General features: G+C 36.6%; 1 protein-coding gene across 5 annotated transcripts in view; it reads left to right on the forward strand.

Annotated features, from left to right (window-relative positions):
- The first annotated feature begins 2,362 nt into the window (after positions 1-2,362).
- Positions 2,363-20,738, forward strand: part of STX17 (syntaxin 17) — a 62,450-nt gene continuing 44,074 nt past the window's right edge. For all 5 annotated transcript variants that reach the window (XR_005835220.1, XR_005835219.1, XR_005835218.1 and 2 more), the window contains exons 1-3: positions 2,363-2,431; positions 9,251-9,437; positions 14,910-14,975. Coding sequence is in view for 1 of the 5 variants with exons in the window: in XM_040631664.1 (XP_040487598.1) it covers positions 9,315-9,437; positions 14,910-14,975 (189 nt within the window). In the remaining 4 variants the exon portion in view is untranslated. The remainder of the gene's footprint in view (positions 2,432-9,250; positions 9,438-14,909; positions 14,976-20,738) is intronic.

Consider the following 20,738-nt stretch of genomic DNA (forward strand, 5'->3'; position numbering starts at 1 on the left):
TAAAGTGTACAATTCGGGGGGTGCCTGGGTGGCTCAGTTGGTTAAGCATCTGACTCTTGGTTTCGGCTCAGGTCTTGATCTCAGGGTTGTGGGATCAAGCCCCATGCTCAGTAAGGAGTCTGCTTGAGATTCTTGTTGGGCTGGCTGAGAAAAAGAGGCCAAGACACCCAAGATGGCCGACTCTCCCGCCAAGATAACCGACTCTCCTGCCAAGATTTAAACCAAAACCTAGGCGGGAAGCCGAAACCCATCCTACCGACTTTCCCCACCCCCAGCAGTACCCAATAAAAACCCTCACTGCCTTGCCCTGGGCACTACTTCCCCGACTCAGCACTCTTTCCTGAGTCGTGGAACCTTGCCCGAGGGTGCTTGCAATAAAGTTCATCCCTTGAACCATGTTTGCCTTGCTGTCTTGATTTCATTGGCGACGAGAAAAAAACCTAACAATTCTCTTTCTTCCTCTCCCTCTGCTCCCCTGCTTGCACGTGCATTCTCTCTTGCTCTCTCAAATAAATAAACAAATCTTTAAAAAATGCATTAAAAAATAAAATGTACAATTTGGTAAGTTTTGGTATATGCATAAACCCATGCAACTAGTACCACAATAAAAATAATGAACATATCCATCGCCCCCAAAATTTCCTCATGCCCCTTTATAATTCTTCCCTCTGCCCTCACCCCATTTAGCTATTATTCTTAATTCTTCAAATAGGTCCTGTAATTCCTTATAAACACAAACTTGATTCTACTATTTTTGAATGTGGTCTTTTCTCCCACTACATTTTTAAATTGGCAATTTAGAAAAGCTATTTCTCTAGCTACCTTATTGAACCTCGTTTCAGTTTCAATTCATTCCTTTGGGTTTTCCAAGTAAGCAATCCTAATATCTGAAAAGATTTTTTCTTCTTTTTCTTTCAAATATATATATTTACTGTTTTATTTAGTTTTGCCTTCCTATTTCAGTTAGGACCTGGGGAAAATGTTGGCTGGTAGCAGCAGGCCTGCCCTGACAACTTCAGGGCCCCCAGGCATGAAAACAAAGAGTTCCACACACTGTATGTTTAAATATTTAGAGATTATAAATCAAGCTAACAAACTGTTACGTTAAAAAGCTTTATCCTGCTACCTTGACACACCTAAATGATAGCAAACATACAGATAATAGCCCAGAAGGCTAGGTTCAAATTTAGAGTCCTTGAGTGCCACATCTCCCGATTGTAGTTGAGGCAGGTTTTCAGAACTTACTTTGAATGACCTTCATTTCAGAAGATCTTGTTTAACTGACCCTTGCATGAAAAACATTTTCCCATGGTATGGCTTAATACTTTAATATTTCTTCTTAAAATTAAAAATTTACAAGCCTTTCATTCCTAGAGTAAAACAAACATCAGCATTCATTATACCCACAAAGAATCTCCAAATTGCTTAGATTTTTTTTTGCTTTAGTTTAGAAATTGCTTTTTGCTTTTCAAGACATTCTCACAGGCCCCTAGTCTTCTTTTGTCTACAATTTCTACCTCTACTCCCACTCCATTGGGAGACCTTAAGACCTGAGTTTCCTGAGCTGTGGCTTGAACATCCTTATGATTTCTGAGGATAATATTGTCAGGGGATACATTCTAAACAAGTCATCTGCACATTCACAAACACATAAGAGAGGGTGGGGCTGGAAATGAGGTCATATGACCCAGACAGGGCTTCAAAGCCAGCCATCTGCTGGGTCATTGGTAGCAGCTGGTAACTGGAAGAGCTTGAGAGGGAAATTAGGAAACCCAGTGGAGTTCCAACTCTGTTACTAACTGGCTGAACTGCAGTGAGTCACTTAAAACTCTTTGTTTAACCTCAGCGTCATTATCAATAAAATCGGGATAAAGACAGTGGCATGAAGGACTCCCTCAGCTTTGGCGGGGAGGGAAATCACAACTTGTCTGAGCTTATATTTCTGTGCCTGTTACAGTTCTAAGACTTGTGTCCTGTCCACCTCACAGGGTTTTGGGGGACGAATGGGAGAAAGCACAACCTTTTGGAGCTTCAGTTTCTACATGTGTAAAAAGCTTAGAACACATGGCCAGCCCGCCAATAAAATTCCTGTTAAAACAGAAAAATGGACAGAAAAACTTTGCAAAACGTAGAAAGCTATGTATGTGTGAATTATGTCGTACTGAAAACACAACGCAGAGACCTAAAAGGTATTTGTGGGTCTCTCTCCTCCTAGCTCCAGTGTTGCAACCCCACAACACAAACCACGACCACTTTCTTAAATCATTCCCGCGGCGGGAAGCCGTCACAGCGTCGGTACCACACCCCGTAGGGCCCAAAAGGGCCGGGAGGGGGCGTGGTCCAGTCCGGCCAGCCCCCTCATGACGCCCCGCCCCGTCGCGCCCGCGCCTGCGCCGTGCACACCAAGCGGCCTCGAGCGCCCCGGCGGGAGGTAAGGGGTTTGCGGGAGGTTGCCTCGGGGGCGTCAGGCCCTGACGGGCTTCGTGGGCTGGGCGCTGAGCCCGCGCGCGGGACAAGCGCCCGGTGGGAAGCCCGGCATCAGGTCCGGAGTGCGAGCGCTTTGAGGGCTCCTACCGGCTCCAAGAAGTGACGGTTTCGTTTTTGGAAGCCCTTTTCGAAGCGGGTGCTGGGAGGCCGCCGACAGGGCGAGCGCGGCGGCCTCCCAGGGTCGCGGGGTGGGAAAGTTTCCTGCACCTGCCCTGCCCGTGACGCTGTGTGTGCCCTAGGGCGTCAGGGTCGCCCGGCCGCTTGGTCCCGAGACCGCCCGTGCATCCGTTCTCTGGTGGGGGCGTCTGGTGCTTGTGGCCCAGGGGCGCCGTGGGCGACACTGCGAGGGGTGACGCGAAGTTCGGGGGCAGTGAGGGCAGGACCGGGAGCCAGAGGTCGGAGCCTCCAGTCAGGCCGACCGGGAGGTGGGTCTGGAAGGTCCCGCATCTGGACTCCCTCCTAGATAAATTAGGAATCGGAGGGTTTAGAGAGGAGACCATATGGGAGGACCGGGGGCCATGACTTTTCTTTCCAAAATCCGTGCCCCGTCCCCCAGTGAGAAGCACAGGGAGACGTGCCTGAGGACATTCGGGGCCACCACTGGGAGGACTTGCGGGGTCTCTAGGCTAATGGATGGTGTTGTTCATCGCTTTTGGGGGAGTGGAAGGTTGCTGGCTGTTTTGGACTTTTTCTGAGAAGTGGGGCTTTTTATTTATAAGTAACCTAAGTAATGTAGTGAACCTCCCAGTACTTTTCCTCAGGGGAACCGGGAGTATTAATGGTACTCAGCTGATAGTAGTTGTAAGCACTGAAGGGTAGGTAGTTTGTAGAGCACCTGGCACCCCGGCCCGCGCAAGTGTTAGTGCAGTTCTTCAAAATGTTTCAGCTGTCTTCTGGGAAACATCAGTTCAGACATTTTTAGAAAGCCTTTTTATTTTGAAATAATTTTACAATTACAGAGAAGTTGCAAAGGTAATAGAGTTCTCTACAGCTTCCTTTAATGTTAACACCTTATATAACTGTAGTACAATTATCAAAAGTTAAAGTATCAGTGTTACAATTCTATTAAGTAAACTACCACCTTTTTTCAGATTTCTTAATTTTTTATACTGATGTCCTTTTCTTTCTGTTCCAGGATCCAATGTAGGATCCCACCTTGCATTTAATTTGGCATGGCTCCTTAGTTTTTTCTTCTCTTATCTCACCTTTGACACTTTAGAAGAATCCTGGTCAATTATTTTGTAGTGTGTCCCTCAGTTAGGTTTTTTCTGATGTTTTCTTGTGATTAGATTAAGGTTATCCTTTTTTTGTTGATACCACAGAAGTGGATGTACCCTTCTCAGTTCATCATATGAGGGGTTCATGACACATTGCTTTTGATATTACTACTGATCACTTGGTTAAGGTGGTGTCTGCCAGGATTCTCTCATGTAAATTTACTACTTTTCCCTTGAAATGAATCGATATCTTGGGAGAGTTTTTAAACCATGCGATATCTTGTTTCTCCTCAAACTTTTACTTGCTGATTTTACCATCCATTGGTGGATCTTGCCTAAAGTGATTATTACTGTGATGTTCTAATGGTGATTTTCTGTTTCCCTCATTCCTTCTTCTTTTATTAATTGGAGTTCTGTAAGGAAGAGCTGCCCCTTCCCATTTATTTATTAAGTAATTTTTTTGTATCACTATGGACTCATTTATTTTACTGTTCGTTTTTTTTTTGTTGTTGTTATTTATTTTATGTCTCAAATTGTTCCAGCTTTGGTCCCTGAGAGTTTTTTCAGGTTGTTTCCTTTTGACAGGCCTCCATCACTTTTTGAGAACTTCCTTACACTCAGCACCATAAGATGTTCCAGGCTTATCTTGTGTTTTCCCTGCCTTAGCCCTGGAATCAACCACTTCTCCAAGGGCCCATGGTTTCCTTTTTGGAGAGTGGTATTTAAACACCAAGATCAGGGCACTAGGTGTGCTCATTGTTATTGGAATATTACTGTTTGTGGTTCCTGGAAGAAGACAGGAATATATATAAATATATGTATTTTTTATTTTTATAAATAAATAAAACATATATTATTTATGTAATTATAAAATATTAAATATTTTACTTATATTTATTTTATTTATATTATTTATATTCATTATGTTTATTTGTGAATATATATATATTTCCTAGCTATATACATATATCCACATACCATGGATATACACACACACATCCATGCATACACAAAGATTTGTTTTTGTATTTATCCGTGTATATGTACTCATATATCTGTATATATATATTTTTAAAAAACAAAAATTCATTCTTAGAGTTCCATTTGTAAACCAACACCACAGGGTTCATTCTAGACATGCCCCTTATTTGTTACTTGTTCCGTTGATAGAAATCTGGCTTCTGTGTTCTACAAAATATTCTCTTATTTGCTCAATCCTCACATACACATAAAGGATTTTCAGGATTTCTAACCCATACTCCTATAAAAAACAAATTAGCTAATTAGAATACAGTATAGTTGTGTATAGTTCTTTTTGTCTTTATCCTTGTAGTATGCAGTTAAAATAGTGTTTTCCAGAGTTACCTGGATTATTTTCTTCCCCTATTTTTCAGTGTGGTTATGCTATTCACTGGTAATACAGTTTTGTTTTTATTAGTTTGTGTTCCATTTTGTGTTCTTCCACATTTTGATTTTTTTAGTTTTCAGAAATTCATTCTTTGTAATGTAAAGTTCTGTGAGTTTTGACAAGTGCATATAATTGTGTATCTATCACCACTGTCACGACACAGAACAATTCTATCACCCCAAATATTCCATTACACTTAAAAAAAAATGTTGCAAGGAAATCAGCTTTACAGAAATTTGGGAAATTAGGCATTTTTGTGTGTTGTCTTTTTCATAGGCATATTTTACACAGTTGTGATGTTAACGTAAATTTTATTTTTGTCATTTATATCAGAAATATGTTCCAATTTTTTGACTGAAAAATCAAATGCTGAAATACATTTACTTGTTTTTCAATTATATTTTAACACCACATTTTGTGTGTTGGATTACATACCTTCCTTTAACAACTTAGAAACCTTATTTGAGCCTTTTTGTTATTGGAGCTACGGCTGGACAACTTTCTGTTTCGGTAACATCATGATTTATGCAATTATTTGTTATGTTCTCATTTTAGTGTATATATGCATTTTATTATAATTTTATAAAAATGGAAATGGTGGAGAGAAGAAAAAAATACTGGCCAGAAGGAGACCAAGAGTTGTAAAAGTCTCTTGCGAGGTTCTTGGAGCAGAATGTCTTCCCTGATAGATGGTCCTTATGAGGCAGTAGGTTTTCCTTGGAGATGGAAAGCTGAGGGGCAGAATCATGCGTAACTCTGACCTGGAAATAATCACTTTTGGAACTGAAAAAAATCTATCATGGTAGCAGAGGGAACAGTGCAAACAAGTCAAATATCTAATAATTGGGGTTTGTTACGTACACTATAAAATGATTAGTGGAGGAGAAGACAGAATCATTAGAGTTGTATGTCAAACGATACATAAATTTTAGAGGTAGATGGGATATAAAAGGGCATCTAGACAGAGGGAGCATCACTGCAAAGCCAGAAGCAGAGATTGGGTGATAATGCTTAGATTGTGTGGATCTATTTATGAACATTGTATTTTCTTGTTCAAAAAATAGGGAACTCTAGGAAGTTTTTGTTCAGAGGAGTAGCATGTTGCAAATGGTGTTTTCAGTATATTAATTGGTGGTAATCTGTGAGGAAAAATTGGAGAGGAGAAAGAGTCTAAAGGCAGGCTAATTAAGACACTTGTAAGCTGCTGTGCATATTGCAGTATTTTGAGTGATGGGATTAGAAATGCTGAAGAAGGGATGTGTGAAGAAATATTTTAGTTCTGTCAGCATCTTTTGAGAACGAGGTATGGTAAAAAAAAAAAAAAAAAGGGTGTTAGATAAAAAGAAATCTTCCTATAGGATATAACCTGCATGGTAGGAAAAAATGCAAGCAATGTGATAAACTGGGAACATTGTCAGACAAATAATTGATAATTTATGAGTCTATTACCTGTTAAATATAGTAAGAAAAAGATATCCCCTGTAGATACATAGCACTAGCCAGCAATTCATAAGAAGAAATGTAAATGGCTAATGCCACCAGTAATTTAAGGAATGCAAAATAGAACAATAATGAGACACCGTTTCTGAATGTCTAAGGAGTATGGTAGTACCATGTATTGGTGGGAATATGGGTAAGTGGATATTTTGATATGTTGCTAGTGGGCATGTAAACCTGCACAACCTTTTGGGACATTTGGCATCAAAAGCCTTTAAAAAATGTGTGTACCCATTTGATTTCTAATTACTTATTTTGAAGAAACATCATAGATGGTAGTATGGATTTATGTGTAAGAAGGGTAATTAACAGAGTGCAGTATATAATATTGGAAAATGGGGAACAACCTAAATAACCAACAATAGATTAAATTATGGAGCATCTATGTAATGTAACGCTATACTGCTATAAAAGATGTATTATAGAAAAATAGTAATTTACATGGAAAGATTTGTATTATATTTAATCAGGTTATTCAAAAGAAATCCTTTCCTCTTTCATTCACTCGTTTATGCACCCAGTAATAGTATACTTTATTATATTTATAGGTCGTTGGCATTCATCTCGTTTGGGTATATTTTATCGTTAAAGTGTGCTTTTTAGTACTTCTTTTAATGAGGGGGCTTGCTTGTAAATTATAAACTCTGTTATGTCTGAAAATGATTATTTTGCCTTCACTTCTGAATAATAATTTACCTGGGTATATACCAACTCTCTCAGCACTTTGAGGATATTCCTGTCTTTGGGTATCTTGCTTTGATAAAAAGTTTGCTGCTTTTGTTGCTTTAGTTTATCTTTATCTCTGGTTTGCTTTTTTAAAAGATTTTTTTGTTTGCCCTTCACATTCTGCAATTTCCCTTCCATGTATTGGTAAATTTTTTTTAAATTTATGCCGCTTGGGGCTTATGTGCATTTTCAGTTTGAGGTCTTGCATCTTAATTCTTAGCATGTTCTCTTTGAATAATGCCTTTTCACCACTTTCTTTATTCTTCCCTTATGGGACTCCTATTTGTTATTGAGCTTCTCATTTTATGTTTTGTTTTTCATCTCTTTATTCCTCTGTGTTCTGACTGATATCTTCCAATCAATAATTCTCCCTTCAGCTACATAGTTTATTGTTTAACCCATTTTTGAGATTTTTATTTCTCAATACTATTCCATAGTATTATCTAATTTTTAAAAGGATTCTGTTCCTTCATTTATATCTTTGAGTATTTTTAACTCTACCTATTTTAATTTTCTTTTTAGACTATTATCTCTAGTCCCTTAGTTATGAATTTTTCTGTTTCGTTGTGTCTGTGGACTGTCGGCAATGAACTTCTGTATGTATCTCCAATTCCCACTCACTACTGTAGCTGTTGAACTCTCTTTATTTTTGGTATGTGAAGATTTCCCTTTTTTGCTTTCGAGCTTAAACATAAAAACCAAGTTACTAAATTGTCTGTATAACCAACACTTCAAGATTTTCAGCTGTGAAAGAAAGAGAAACAAAATTATTTAGATTTATAGTTCTTAATGCCTCTGCAGTGATAGTCTCTTTTTTCAATATCATAAAAGTAATGGACTCTGTCCTCTGAAATAACTCAAAAATACATTCACAATTATTCATAAAGATTCAGGGACTCCATAAAGTGTATTTGTGAACCTCTGTCTGTATGGACCCTGGTTTAAGACCCCATAACCCATTGCGATTAGCATAGCCATTTTTTTTTTTTTTTAATATGGGAGAGGTTGTGGGCTAATGAGATGGCATGAAAGCAAGGTTGCACAACAGTGGTTTTCAAGCTTAGTTAAGTAGTGGAGCCTTTTACTCATGTAAAAGTCTAATATGCCCAAATTTATGAAATAGATATAAATGTTCTCCAGTTGAAGCAGGCATGGGGTCCTGGAGCCTGTTCACTTACTACCCTCTACCCTCACCTACCCTGGCCTCAAAGGCATACTCTTGGACATTCTGGAACACTGGTAGGAAACTATTGGTGAATTAGAGCAGTTGATTGTACTCTCAGGAATCCTGGGTTCTTATTCCAGCTCTGTCACTGGTTATTTGTATTGGTTTTAGACAACACTAATCACTTTGTAAGAAAGGGAAGAGGCAGTTAAAGGACATCAATGAGAAGAGTTGCATATGATGTTATAATATATTTGAAGTATATAATTACATAGTTACATTATGAGGTTAGAAATGGAGTTTGATACAAGCAGAAATGTTATGAAATTTTTTCTTATTTTGCCATTTGACATCTTTTTAAAAAAAGATTAGTCATTGTCCAAGATACATCGGGAAATGAAAAATTGGACAGTAAACTCATAGTTTAAAAATAACAAAGGTATTCAAGTGAATACATTCTTATTTGGAAAAGAACTTGGAAAGACATACGTCAAAATGGAAAGAGTAGTTAACTATGGGTGAGGAGATGATTGATTTTATTTTATCCTCTTTTTTGTGTTTTCTAAATATTTTAAAGTGCATATATATCTGTAGAAAGAAAAAAGTTTCAAAATAAAAGGTTTCTTAAAAAAAGTCATACAAGTTCAGAATTAAGTTGAATATGTATTTAGAATAAATTATAAAATTAATTGTTGGCTTTTATAAATAATAGAAACTGATTAAAAGCATTCTTAAATATTTCCCTTTTAGGTTTTTCTGGTGTTAGTGGAGAAGACAGTTGCTGCACGTAGAAGTGACACAGCATTTTTTTAGGATGTCTGAAGATGAAGAAAAAGTGAAATTACGCCGTCTTGAGCCAGCTATCCAGAAATTCATTAAGATAGTAATCCCAACAGATCTGGAAAGGCTAAGAAAGCACCAGATAAATATTGAGAAGGTGGGTTTTTTCATTTTCTACCACAAGAAACAGTTGCAAATTCTGATTTATACTTGTGCATTTCAGCCAAATTTAGAATATCAGATAAGAGGCTTTGGTAAACCGTCCATCTCCTATTGATTTAGTAACATTCATTTTTTTCATCTGGGTTTTTGGTTTACAAGTACACCTCATATTCCTTTTTTAGGGAGGGATATAAGAATAGAAACTATACCTTTTAAGTTGTACAATACTGACATATAAGGCAGGTAATAATTAAAATACAAATTGTTTGATAGTGCAGCATAATGTGAAGGCAGTGAACTTTGGCTGATGGGCCTGCCTTAATTTCATTCACCCCATGGCAAGTTTTTTGAACTTTGGTGTCTGTCAGTAACTCCTATCTTCTTCAGGTGCACATAGAGTAAAGAGGTACATCATTGTGTGATATGACGGAATTTCCCAAATTGACTTCTTCCCTTTGAGGAAAGTCCCAAATTGAGAAATACCACCCAGAGGTGAGTTTAGGAAATAAGTAGAGGGAAGAACTAGTCTCCGTGGATCGTGGTGAAGGTTGCATAGAGCCTGGACTGGCCCGCGTCTGGTGGAATAGTTGTGGCATTCATGGGAACATCAGGTTTACTGAGCACTGAGCATTGACTTGGCAGATTATGTTGTTTTATTTATGTAGGACAGGTCAATGGGATTTACTCCTTCAAAAAGACCTCCCCGGGATAAATTTTAAGCTGTGTGGTCCTCCATTAATTTTTTGTGGTGGGGGGTGGGGTGGAAGTGGTCATTAAGCTAGTATATGTTTATTCAGTATAAACAATATTTATCACCCTCACCTGAGTACCTTATGCAACTAAAAAGAGTGTCAGCTTTTCTTGCCCCCGTAAATACCATCTGTCTTCCTAGTATTTAAGTCTTTTCAAAAAGTATAGAAAATAAGCACCAGGAATATTAAGATGAAAATTTCAATGCAAATATGAAGCTATCTAGAATTCAAAATTGCTATTTTGTCATCTCTTAAGTTTTTCTTTATTCATAAATAATAAGTACTGTGACTTTTTAGGATGGAGGAGTTTTCTAGTAAACTGGTTATTCTTGTCATGAACAGAAACAAATTACAGAGCTCCATGCTTTGACTAATGAGGAGGGCTCGTTCTTTTAGCACTATAACAATATAGAAGTCGAGTTGTTTACTTTGGTTGATCATATCTGGGTGGCAGGTTGATAAGGTGTGTTTTAAAGTCCTGAGCTCATATCAAAGTGCTCAGTTACAAAAATGACTAGAGTTTGGCAGATGAATTATTCTGAAAGCGAGACATAGGTGGACTATGGTCTATTAAGATCATCTCTTTCCTTTATTGCCCTATATTACCTTTGAGGTTTGGCATGTCTTAGATTTCCCTTTTCTTATACTTATTCTGTATAAAGTGCCTGCAGTCATACCCTCAGATCCTAGCCACATGTACCACCCATTCAGTCATCAATGGAAAAGCCAGAACCCTGGGAACAAGGAAGGTAGGGATAGGAAAGAATTTATTATTGTTTTGATTAGTTGTGCCAAACTTCATAAGAAAATTATTCCAGAGTTATATTGATCTTTCTGTGCCATAATATTTTTCCTTTAGCATTTTGTGAAAGTTTTACTTAATGTGAAATTTTTAGACAATGTCAGAATAATTTTAATTTACAATATAGGTGATGTCTGAAGCTAAGCAAACTCATGCTGATCTGTATTTTATTCCGTATTCTTGATCATTATACTGTAGGATTTCTAGTTTTATTATGAAAGTGATTTTTTTATGTATATAAGATTGAATATCATATTTTAATAGTTTATGGCAATGTAAAAAGATTTAAAAGCTGCCGTGTTCACTGTGGACAAAAGAGTTAAGAACTAGGTTTGGACTCCAGGTGTTTGACAGTGCCTCACTTTAAAAAAGGCATATTCTTCCTGGGGGAAGGGTGTAGAAAGATAAAATATTTATTATGTTAGCCATCAGTCATCCACTATGAATTTAAAAGAAGAAAGTCACACTGAAGGGAAATTGAAGGTAAGCCTTGGTGGAGGGATTCTGCAACATCTGAAAACAATGAGAGTAGTGTGCTGTGGACACCTGGGACTGTATTCCATAGGTCCTTCAGCATTACATTTTATTACACATGATAGACTTGGTTAGAATGCAGTGCTGAAATTTGAAGTGTTAGCATTCAGCTTTCTTGGCTAACATACGATAGGCTTAAGCATAGTTAATAGAAACAAGATAATATGCTTGGAACGTAATTTTCTTTGTTTCATATTGTAGGGTTAGGAGAAAGCTTACTGTGTAGCATGTACCGTGTTAGTATATGGTTAAAGTGCAAGGGGCAGAAAACCCCAAAATAGTGTCTTAAATCAGACCTTTTTTTGTTTTTGCTTTTATTTTTAACCGCTCATAGTTACAGAGGCACTACGGGGCTGCAGTGGCAGCTCAGCAGTCATTAAAGACCCAGGCTCTTTTTATCTTGCTCTCTGATCCTTAACTTGTTTCTATCTTGCATGTAAAATAGCAGCTCCAACCTCAGCTAGCTATTACATTCACATTCCAGCTAAGATGAAATAACGAGAATCATGTTTTTGCTGTGTTCCTTTTCCTGTCACTTCTCTTTTTTTCTTTTAAAGAGAATCTTCCTGTTCTTGTTTCATGGATGCAGTATCATAGCATCTCTCTGGTGGTTTTATTATTATTTTTTTTAAGTTTTTACCTGCTTCTTTGTCTGTTTTCCCTGAGTTTCTTTATTCTTTCTTCCCCTTTAAATTTATTTTTTGTTCTCTCTCCCCCCACCTCCCTTCCTCCTTTCTTCTTTGTGTCAGCCTGCAGTATTATGGGCATTCCTTGGCTAGCTGTTGCTATTTAAGAGTGCTAATTGGAAGGTATTTGTTGGTAGCAGGAAGTAGGTGGGGTCTTGCTACCTGGAGGGGTGAGCAGGTGAAGGATCTATTTTAATGGGGAACCACCAGATACTCTTCTGGAATGTGGTCTTCTGTGGTGATAGGGGCAGTGTAGTTGCTTGGGCCTGCAGAGAGAGCAAAATTTGGTAAACTACCTCTTCCTTACATAAACTTCCAAACTATCCTTTTGCCCTACCATACACATCCTCCTGACTACTTGGTAGCCCTGGTTACCTAGTCTTTCAGGGGTGGTGGTGTGTCTGTTGGCTTGTCACTCACTGCCTCTCCCACACCACTCACTCCTTCTGCAGCCTCATGGTGCAGCTTTCTCAGATCTTCTAAGTCAGTTGCAGCATGTCTGTAATCTTTCCAGCTTCTAAAATTTTATTAAAATTTCTTGTCAACTGTTATCTTCTGTTGTATTTTCATGACTCTCGTGAATGTATACCTTTTAAAGTTCTTTATTGCTATTTCAGTTGGGTTTTAGAAAAGAGCAGAGGTAAATGCTTGTGTTCAATCTTCCAGGCTTAATGAGAAGGGGAGTCATTAATTATAAGAAATAAATGTCTGTTAGCGTTTCCTAAGTGTTGGTGTTTGCTGTTTCTTTTATTGTTAGCACTGAAAAGTTCATAAAAGATTAGGTTTCTTTCTTTTTTTTTTTTTTAATTAGGTTTCTAACCTCAAGAAGTATACAGTCCAGTTAAGGAAATAGTCAGAAAATAATAGTGACATATAATTAAGTGCGAAAGTGAGTGGCATGGACTCTTCAGAGGTTAGGTATGAAGCACAAACTATATGGTACAAAATCAAACCTAATCAGTCTCATTGATTTGTTTATATGTGTATATATATATATATATATATATATATCAGTCTAATTGATTTGTTTTATATCTGTGTGTGTGTGTATAAATCACTTCATGTATAAGAACCTTATAATAATAATATACTTCCAATTCCTCTCTCAAGGTCTTTATAGTATTAATGTCATATAATTTGCTTCTGTGTATGTTGTTACCCAACAATACATTGTTGTTATATTTGTCTTTAAACAGAGTTTTCTTTCAGAGAGATTTTAAAAATAAGAAAAAAGGGGCGCCTGGGTGGCACGGTCATTAAGCATCTGCCTTCGGCTCAGGGCGTGATCCCGGCGTTCTGGGATCGAGCCCCACATCAGGCTCTTCTGCTGGGAGACTGCTTCTTCCTCTCCCACTCCCCCTGCTTGTGTTCCCCCCTCTCGCTGGCTGTCTCTCTCTGTCAAATAAATAAATAAAATCTTTAAAAAAAAAATAAGAAAAAAAATTTTTTTTTAGGATTTTATTTATTTGAGAGAGAGAGAGGGGTAAGGGGCAGAGGGAGAGAGTCTTAAGCGGACTCTGCACTCAGCGTGGAGCTTGATGTGGGGCTTGATCCCACGACACTGAGATCATGACCTGAGCCGAAATCAAGAGTCCCCATGCCTAGCCACCCAGGCGCCCCCCAAAAAACATTTTATATTTACTATTTTCAGTGCTCTTCATTCCTTTGTGTAGAGCCAGGTTTCTCTTGTATCATTTTTCCATCAGCCTGAAGGACTTCCTTTTTTTTTTTTTTTTTTTTTTTTTTTTTTTTTTTTAAGATTTATTAGAGAGAGTGAGGGAGAGAGAGAGAAAATCTCAAGCACACTCCACATGGAGCCCATGACCTGAGATGATGACCTGAGCTGAAATCAAGGGTTGGATGCTTAACTGACTAAGCCACCCAGGCGCCCCTATATGGGACATTTTCATGATTCTGCCCTTTCACAGTATTTCTAGGTTTATTGATTTTTTTCTTTTGGTGTGTAGTATACCAGTAATATGCTTAACACCTGCTAACATATTAATTATTTGGATTTTTTATTTCATCCAAAAGTAGTATGTGATGTTTGGTGTTGATGTTTATATTCTATGAAAGTATTGTGCCATAATGTTACTACATTTTGCTATGGTTCCTGTCAAATGAAGAATTTTCCATTATCATGCTCATAAAGTTTCTTGGTTGAAACTCTGAAAGCTACACATTGCCTTGGTAAAAACTGAAGCACGTATATTAAATGTTCATTCTCATTTTTGTGTATTTTCTAAAGTCTGCAGTATCAGTGTTACTTTTTCTCAAAGTCAGATTTTAGTTTTTAATACTTGACACTATCATTAACAAACTTTTAAAATTCTTCATACATTGTAAGAATATCTCATGAACGCTCTTAATCTTTTTATTTTTTCATTCTTTTACATTCTCATTTTTTCATCTCCAAAGAATTTGCAAGACAAAGTACACCATCTTTTTTCAGTAAAATAATTTGTATCTAGTGATTTTTATTTGCTTTACCATTTGCCAGAATTTTGTATGTAATGTTTTTGAAAATTTCCTACTTGTATTGTCATTGGACAGTTAACTGCCACTATTAAGTCAGTAACTTTTAGCTGGTATGTTTAAGTTTGGTCAGGTGAGTGGAGATTTTTGTGATAACTGGAAGTAATAAGTTTAGGAAGTAAAAAAAAAAAACTGTACCTTTTCTCTCTTTTGTATAGTATCAGAGGTGCAGAATCTGGGATAAGTTGCATGAAGAGCATATCAATGCAGGACGTACAGTTCAGGTAAGGCTATTATTACATTGCTTCTAATAAATCAATATGGAAAAGACTGTCTTAAGAAAATTTTGCTAAAATAAATACCCTGTGGTTGGATCCTTTTATGCGTATTTGTAGCTATTTCTTTAAACGATGCATTTTTAGCAGGATTTACTGAATCAAATGTTATACATATTTTTAAGATTTTGATTCATATTACCAAAATTTCCTTCCAATGTTATCAACTTACATTCAAAATCAACGCATTTTCCAAAAACCTTACCACCATTAGTATTACCCATTTCTTAAAATTTTGCTGATTAATAGGTTAAAATAATGTTGCTTTGTTGTTTTAATCTGGGGTTTTTCCTTTTATTGCTTTGAATGGTGAAAGTTTTTTTCATATGTGCCTTGGATAATAATATTTCTTTTGTAAATTTCCTGTTCATGTCCCCTGCATATATTATGTTTTTGTCTTTTGCAAGAGTTTTTAATAATTTTACGATACTGTTCTTCTGTGTATAATACTGTTATAGCAGCATAGTGTTGCAAATATTTTTTGCAGTTATTGGCTTTTTAATAAACAAATGTTAATTATTTTAAATTAGTTTTTTAAAAAATGTATTTATATTGTTAAAAGCCAGATAAAATTAAAAGACTTTATCTTACCCTTCTCCATCTCCAAGTCCTACTTGGAAGAAACCCCTTTTAATCATTTTGGCCATTTTCCCTGGTATTTAGCTCTTTATTCCTTAATATCATGTGTAGACTGGTATTTCTCAATTAATCAGGTTCAGACATTATCTCTTTTTGCCATGATAGGTAGAAATCTAGCTTTTTACTCTGCTTTTGTACTTCCCTTCCCCTTTTACGATTACATATATTATAATTTTTGGTTAAATTATAAATCAGTATTTTGTCATTTTGATTATAAAGATATTGTTTCCTTTTAAACCAAATAGTGAAATAGTATAGTCTTTGCTTTTTATGAAGTTAATAGTTGTCTCTCTCTCTCTCTCTTTTTTTTATTTCCTGGCTTTCTGTGTATTTGTAGTTAATTTTTTTCTAAATGCTCCACATCTCTGCTACCAGCTGTCAATACTAATTTTCATATGCTCAAATATACTACATTCCATTCTTTATCCTGAAGACTCCTTCCTGTAGCCCTGTTCCCAGTCCCAGTCTGGACTTACTGTCTAGGTTTGTTGCACAGCTGCTGTTCTGGGACTTCCTTCAGCTGCTCTTCTGTGTTGGGTCCCTGTTTTCCTAGATATCCTGTCTTAACTCATTTTTGGTTTACTCCATTGTTTTGTTGGAGTACATCTTTTAGTAGCTCTCTAAATAAGGGTACCTTGGAGGTAAATTTTTATGTTATCATGAGTCTGAAAAATACCTTTTTTCTCCCCTCACATGTGATTGCTAATTTCAGTAGGTATAGCATTCTAGTTGGAATTCTTTCAAATTTGAAGGTTCTCTAGTTTAGTGTTGCTCTTAATAAAGCTGATATCTGATTTCCCAATTTTTGTATGAGATCCTTTTGTTCCCCCCTCCCTCTTTGGGAGCTTTTGTAATCTGTTTAATCCCTGGAATTCTCAAATTTGATCATGATATGCTTTGTGTTAGACTCTTTCAATCTGAAAACTTATGTTCTTTATTAGTTCTGGGAAATTTATTTATTTTTTAAAGACTTATTTATTTTAGAGAGAGAGCATGCACTAGCGGGGTGAGGGGCAGAGGGAGGAAGAGAGAATGCAGACCCCCACTGAGTATGGAGCCCACATTGATCCCAGGACGTTGAGATCATGACCTGAGAGTAAACCAAGGGTCAGATGTTTAACCAACTGAGCCACCCGGTGGGAAATTTAAATTATTTGATAATTTATTCCTCTGCTCTTTGTTTTTATTTATTTATATATATATATATCTTTAATTGCAAGAGTCAGCAAATGATGGCATTTTCCTTGGAGGAACCTCCAAATATCAGTAGCTGGAGGTTTGTTCTAGTTTAGTTTTCTAAAGAAGAATCCTCATTCTCCTAAGCCAAGTGGACACTTACTTTTCAGTACAGAAGCAGACTAAGTGGAGGCTGCTAGGCTTTCATTGATCAGTACAGGCTTTCACATAAATCTCTTTTAGCCCTGTGCCCGGTGTGTCTGAATCTCTGTGGTGGTTTGTTTCTACAAAGAGTGCATCTCTGGTCTTCTTGCATTTCAAAAAGGTTTCTATAGCTGCAGTGAGTGATTGTAATGGGATAGAGTGAAATGAATGCAAGAGATCCTTTAGGAGAGATTACAGAGATAGTGGAGAAGGAAAAAAACAGATGGACTTGAAGTCTAGTGGAAATTTGACTTACCTCTTTATATATGTATTTTACTGCTTGCTAACTAGATTATAGATGAAGAGATCAGCGATTGTGCCTCTGCTATTTGTGTATCCCACAGTATCTGGTGTTCAGCTAGGTTCAGTGTTTATTGAATGGTATTAAGCATGTAAATGTCAATGAGATTATTATGACTAGGATTTCTTACCATCTTCACTGTTCAATAGGTCAGTAAAAATCACTTATTTTCTTGAGACAATGGTTATAGTCAAAGTGTTTGTTTACTGATAAAAGAATATATATATATTTACATTATTGATCTCCATCTGGCAGAAAAGATTTATGTGTGCCATTAAAAAAGTGAGATTGAAACTGTTTTTAGATGTAGGTATTTGCTTAGTTTTATTCATATATGCTCTGAATTTTGTGTATAGGCTAGTTCTTTGCTAATTTGTGTAAAACTTATTTTTGTACAGTTTCATGAACAGTTATAATAGATTTTCTAGATTTCTCATTATTAGATATATATAATGAGAACTGTCTTTTCACTTTCATTATAGCATCTTTATTGAAAAAGAGTTCTTAATTTAAACATAGTCTAATTTGTCAGTCTTTTGTTTTATGGTCATACTTTGGGTGTCTTATTCAAGGAATCCTCTCCTATGTTCAAGAAGATATTTTCCTATATTTTCTAATGAATGCTTTAAATGTTTTGCTTTTAAAATTTAAGTCTTTAATCCATCTGAAATTGGTGATATGAAGTAGATACAAATAAAATTTCCTTTATTCCATTTGGAAAACCAGTTGTCTCTCACTGTTAACTGATTTCTGCAGTGCTATTTACATATTACAAGTTCATATATGTATGTGTCTGTCTCTGGTCTTTCTATTCCACTGGTCAGTTTGTCTGTTTCTCCATCAAGTTTATACTCTCTTAATTAAGGTAGCCTTGTATAAGGCTTGATATCTGGTAGGACAGTGCTTCCATCTTACTTTTGCTTTTCAGGAGTGTTTTGTTTATACTTGGCTTTAGTCTTCCATATGAAATTTGGACCTGCTTGTCAAAGTCCATACACAATCTTGTTGGGAATTTGGGAATTGCATTGGATTTATCCATGTATTTAGAGAAAACTGACATGTTTATAATCTCTGGTTTCCCTACCTATGAATATGGGGTATTCTTGCACTTTTTAATGTCTTTTTAAATATTCTGCATACTGATTATGGTAGATTTTTAAAGATACCTGCAAATATTTCCATCCTAGTTGGTATTCTACATTATGACCATAGAGTATGATTCCCTTCCTGTTGAATCTGGGCTGAGGCAAAAGTAATGGTGTCTGATTTCTGAGGCCAAGTCAGAAAGGTCAGATAGGTTCCACTGGTTCTCTGAGGGTGCCTGCTCTGGGGGGACTTTGCCATCATGTGAAATGTCCAACTATCCTGAGACCCCTTTGTAGGAGATAGCTACAGCAACAGCTGAGCGCTCTGGAACTTAGAGCCTTAGGTGCCAGCCACGTGAGTGAGTTATCGCAGACATCTAGTGCAGTTGAGCTTTCAGATGACTGTAGCCTCAATGGGTGCCTGACTTAGCCACATGGAAGACCCCAAATGAGAACTGCCCAACTGAAGATGTCCTAACTTTATGGACTACAAAATCACTAGCAAAATCAAATGGTGGTTTTAGGCCCTTAAGTTGTGGAGGAATTTGTTATGCAGCAACAAATGACTGCAATACAGGCAATACAGTTATTTTATGCATCTATTTCATTTATCTGGTGTAAGTACTTTACAGTTTTACAGAGTGTCTGTGTTTGGGGGAGGTGTTAAATGTCTTTCTTTTAAATTATGCTTTCTAACTTGATGGTGTATATAGAAATACAATTTTCATATATAGATCTATGGCTGATTACATTTAAATTCTCATTATTTTGAATAATTGGTCTAAGTCCCTTTGGACTTTATATATACACACATATATATATATATTTTTTTTTTTAATAATGTTTTTCTTCTCTTGTAACATCACCCATTTTTCCTGATTTCTTTCTAGTTTTGATTTCTTGTGTGTGTGCGTGTGTGTTTTTTTTCCAAGCTGGCTTTCTAGTTATTGGAAGAAACAATTGGTTATAAACAAGCTTATTCAAATGTATCTTTTTTTAAAGATTTATTTTTTTTAGAAAGAGAGTGTGTGTTTGTAATGGGGGGATGGACAGAAGGAGAGGGGTGGAGAGAATTCTCAAGCAGACACCCTGCTGAGTGCAGAGCCCGAGGCGGGACTTAACCCAGGACCCTGAGATCCTGACCTGAGCCGAAATCAAGAGTGGAATGCTTAACCAGCTGAGCTACCCAGGTGCCCCATTGTTCAAATTTATCTTTTAAAAAAAGATCTTAGGGGCATCTGGGTGGCTCAGTTGGTTAAGTGCCTGCCTTCCGGTCAGGTCGTAATCTCAGGTCCTGGGATCAGGCCCTGCATCTGGCTCCCTGCTCCCCCTCTGCGTCTTTGCCCATTTTCTTGCTTGCTCACTCTGCTCTCTCTCTGTGTCAAAGAAATAAATAGATATCTTAAAAAAAAAACTTATAAATGACAACAGCTCCCTCTGCAAAAGAATTCTTTATTTATACATAATGCTTTCTCTGAAAGTAAAATCTTATTCTACTGTATTCCAGGATGATTTTAAGGATTGTTAATCATGTGTGCAAAGTGCTTACATAGCCTTTGTCATACAGTAGGTATTCAGTACATAAGAGGAATTGGAATAAACTTGATTTGATACTTTCACTTTTAATTGCCAGCTCAAGCTAAGCGAAAGTGTTGGGTTTTTGTTAGTTTAACTTAAAACATTGTAATTGCATCACTTTTTCCCATTTTTTGTGGCTTGTCATATAAAAGTACAAAATGTATATTATGATAAAGCTTAGTTTTTCCTGTCCCCCTTCCCAAGTACTTAACATATAATATACTAGCTGGTAATAGAGGATTCTGCAAAATATATCACAATTTTTGCTTTGAAGAAACTTACCTAAATGGGAATTCATAAAAAGTTAAGTAAAATATTTAAATAGTTTAAGGCTTTAGTAAACGAAGTAAGTCAATATAGGATTGTCATATATATTATAGAGACCAATAAGTGATATAGTGCTAGCTGGCTAGATGCTGGATAAAGGAAGTGTTATCCTCATTTTTTAGATAAAAGAAGGCTCTTGGAGAACAGAGAAACTTAGTGTACTAACTGCACAAGGCCTCAATAAGTGGCAGTGCAGGAATTTAATCTGGAATTAATATTAACTTAGGTGTATAGAAAGGGAGTACTGCACTTAATACCTATCTATTAGATCCTCATTAGATACATGTTGAGTAAATGAATGGAGACTTGTTTCTCCTTTGAGTTTTACTGCTTTTGGTAGTTCAATTAATATTTTTAAAACTCTCTATATATGTTCTTTTTGGTGCCTTTTGATGTTGAAAT

The sequence above is a fragment of the Ursus maritimus genome, unplaced genomic scaffold, assembly GCF_017311325.1.
Source record: "Ursus maritimus isolate PB19 unplaced genomic scaffold, ASM1731132v1 scaffold_17, whole genome shotgun sequence".
Taxonomy (NCBI): Eukaryota; Metazoa; Chordata; class Mammalia; order Carnivora; family Ursidae; genus Ursus; species Ursus maritimus.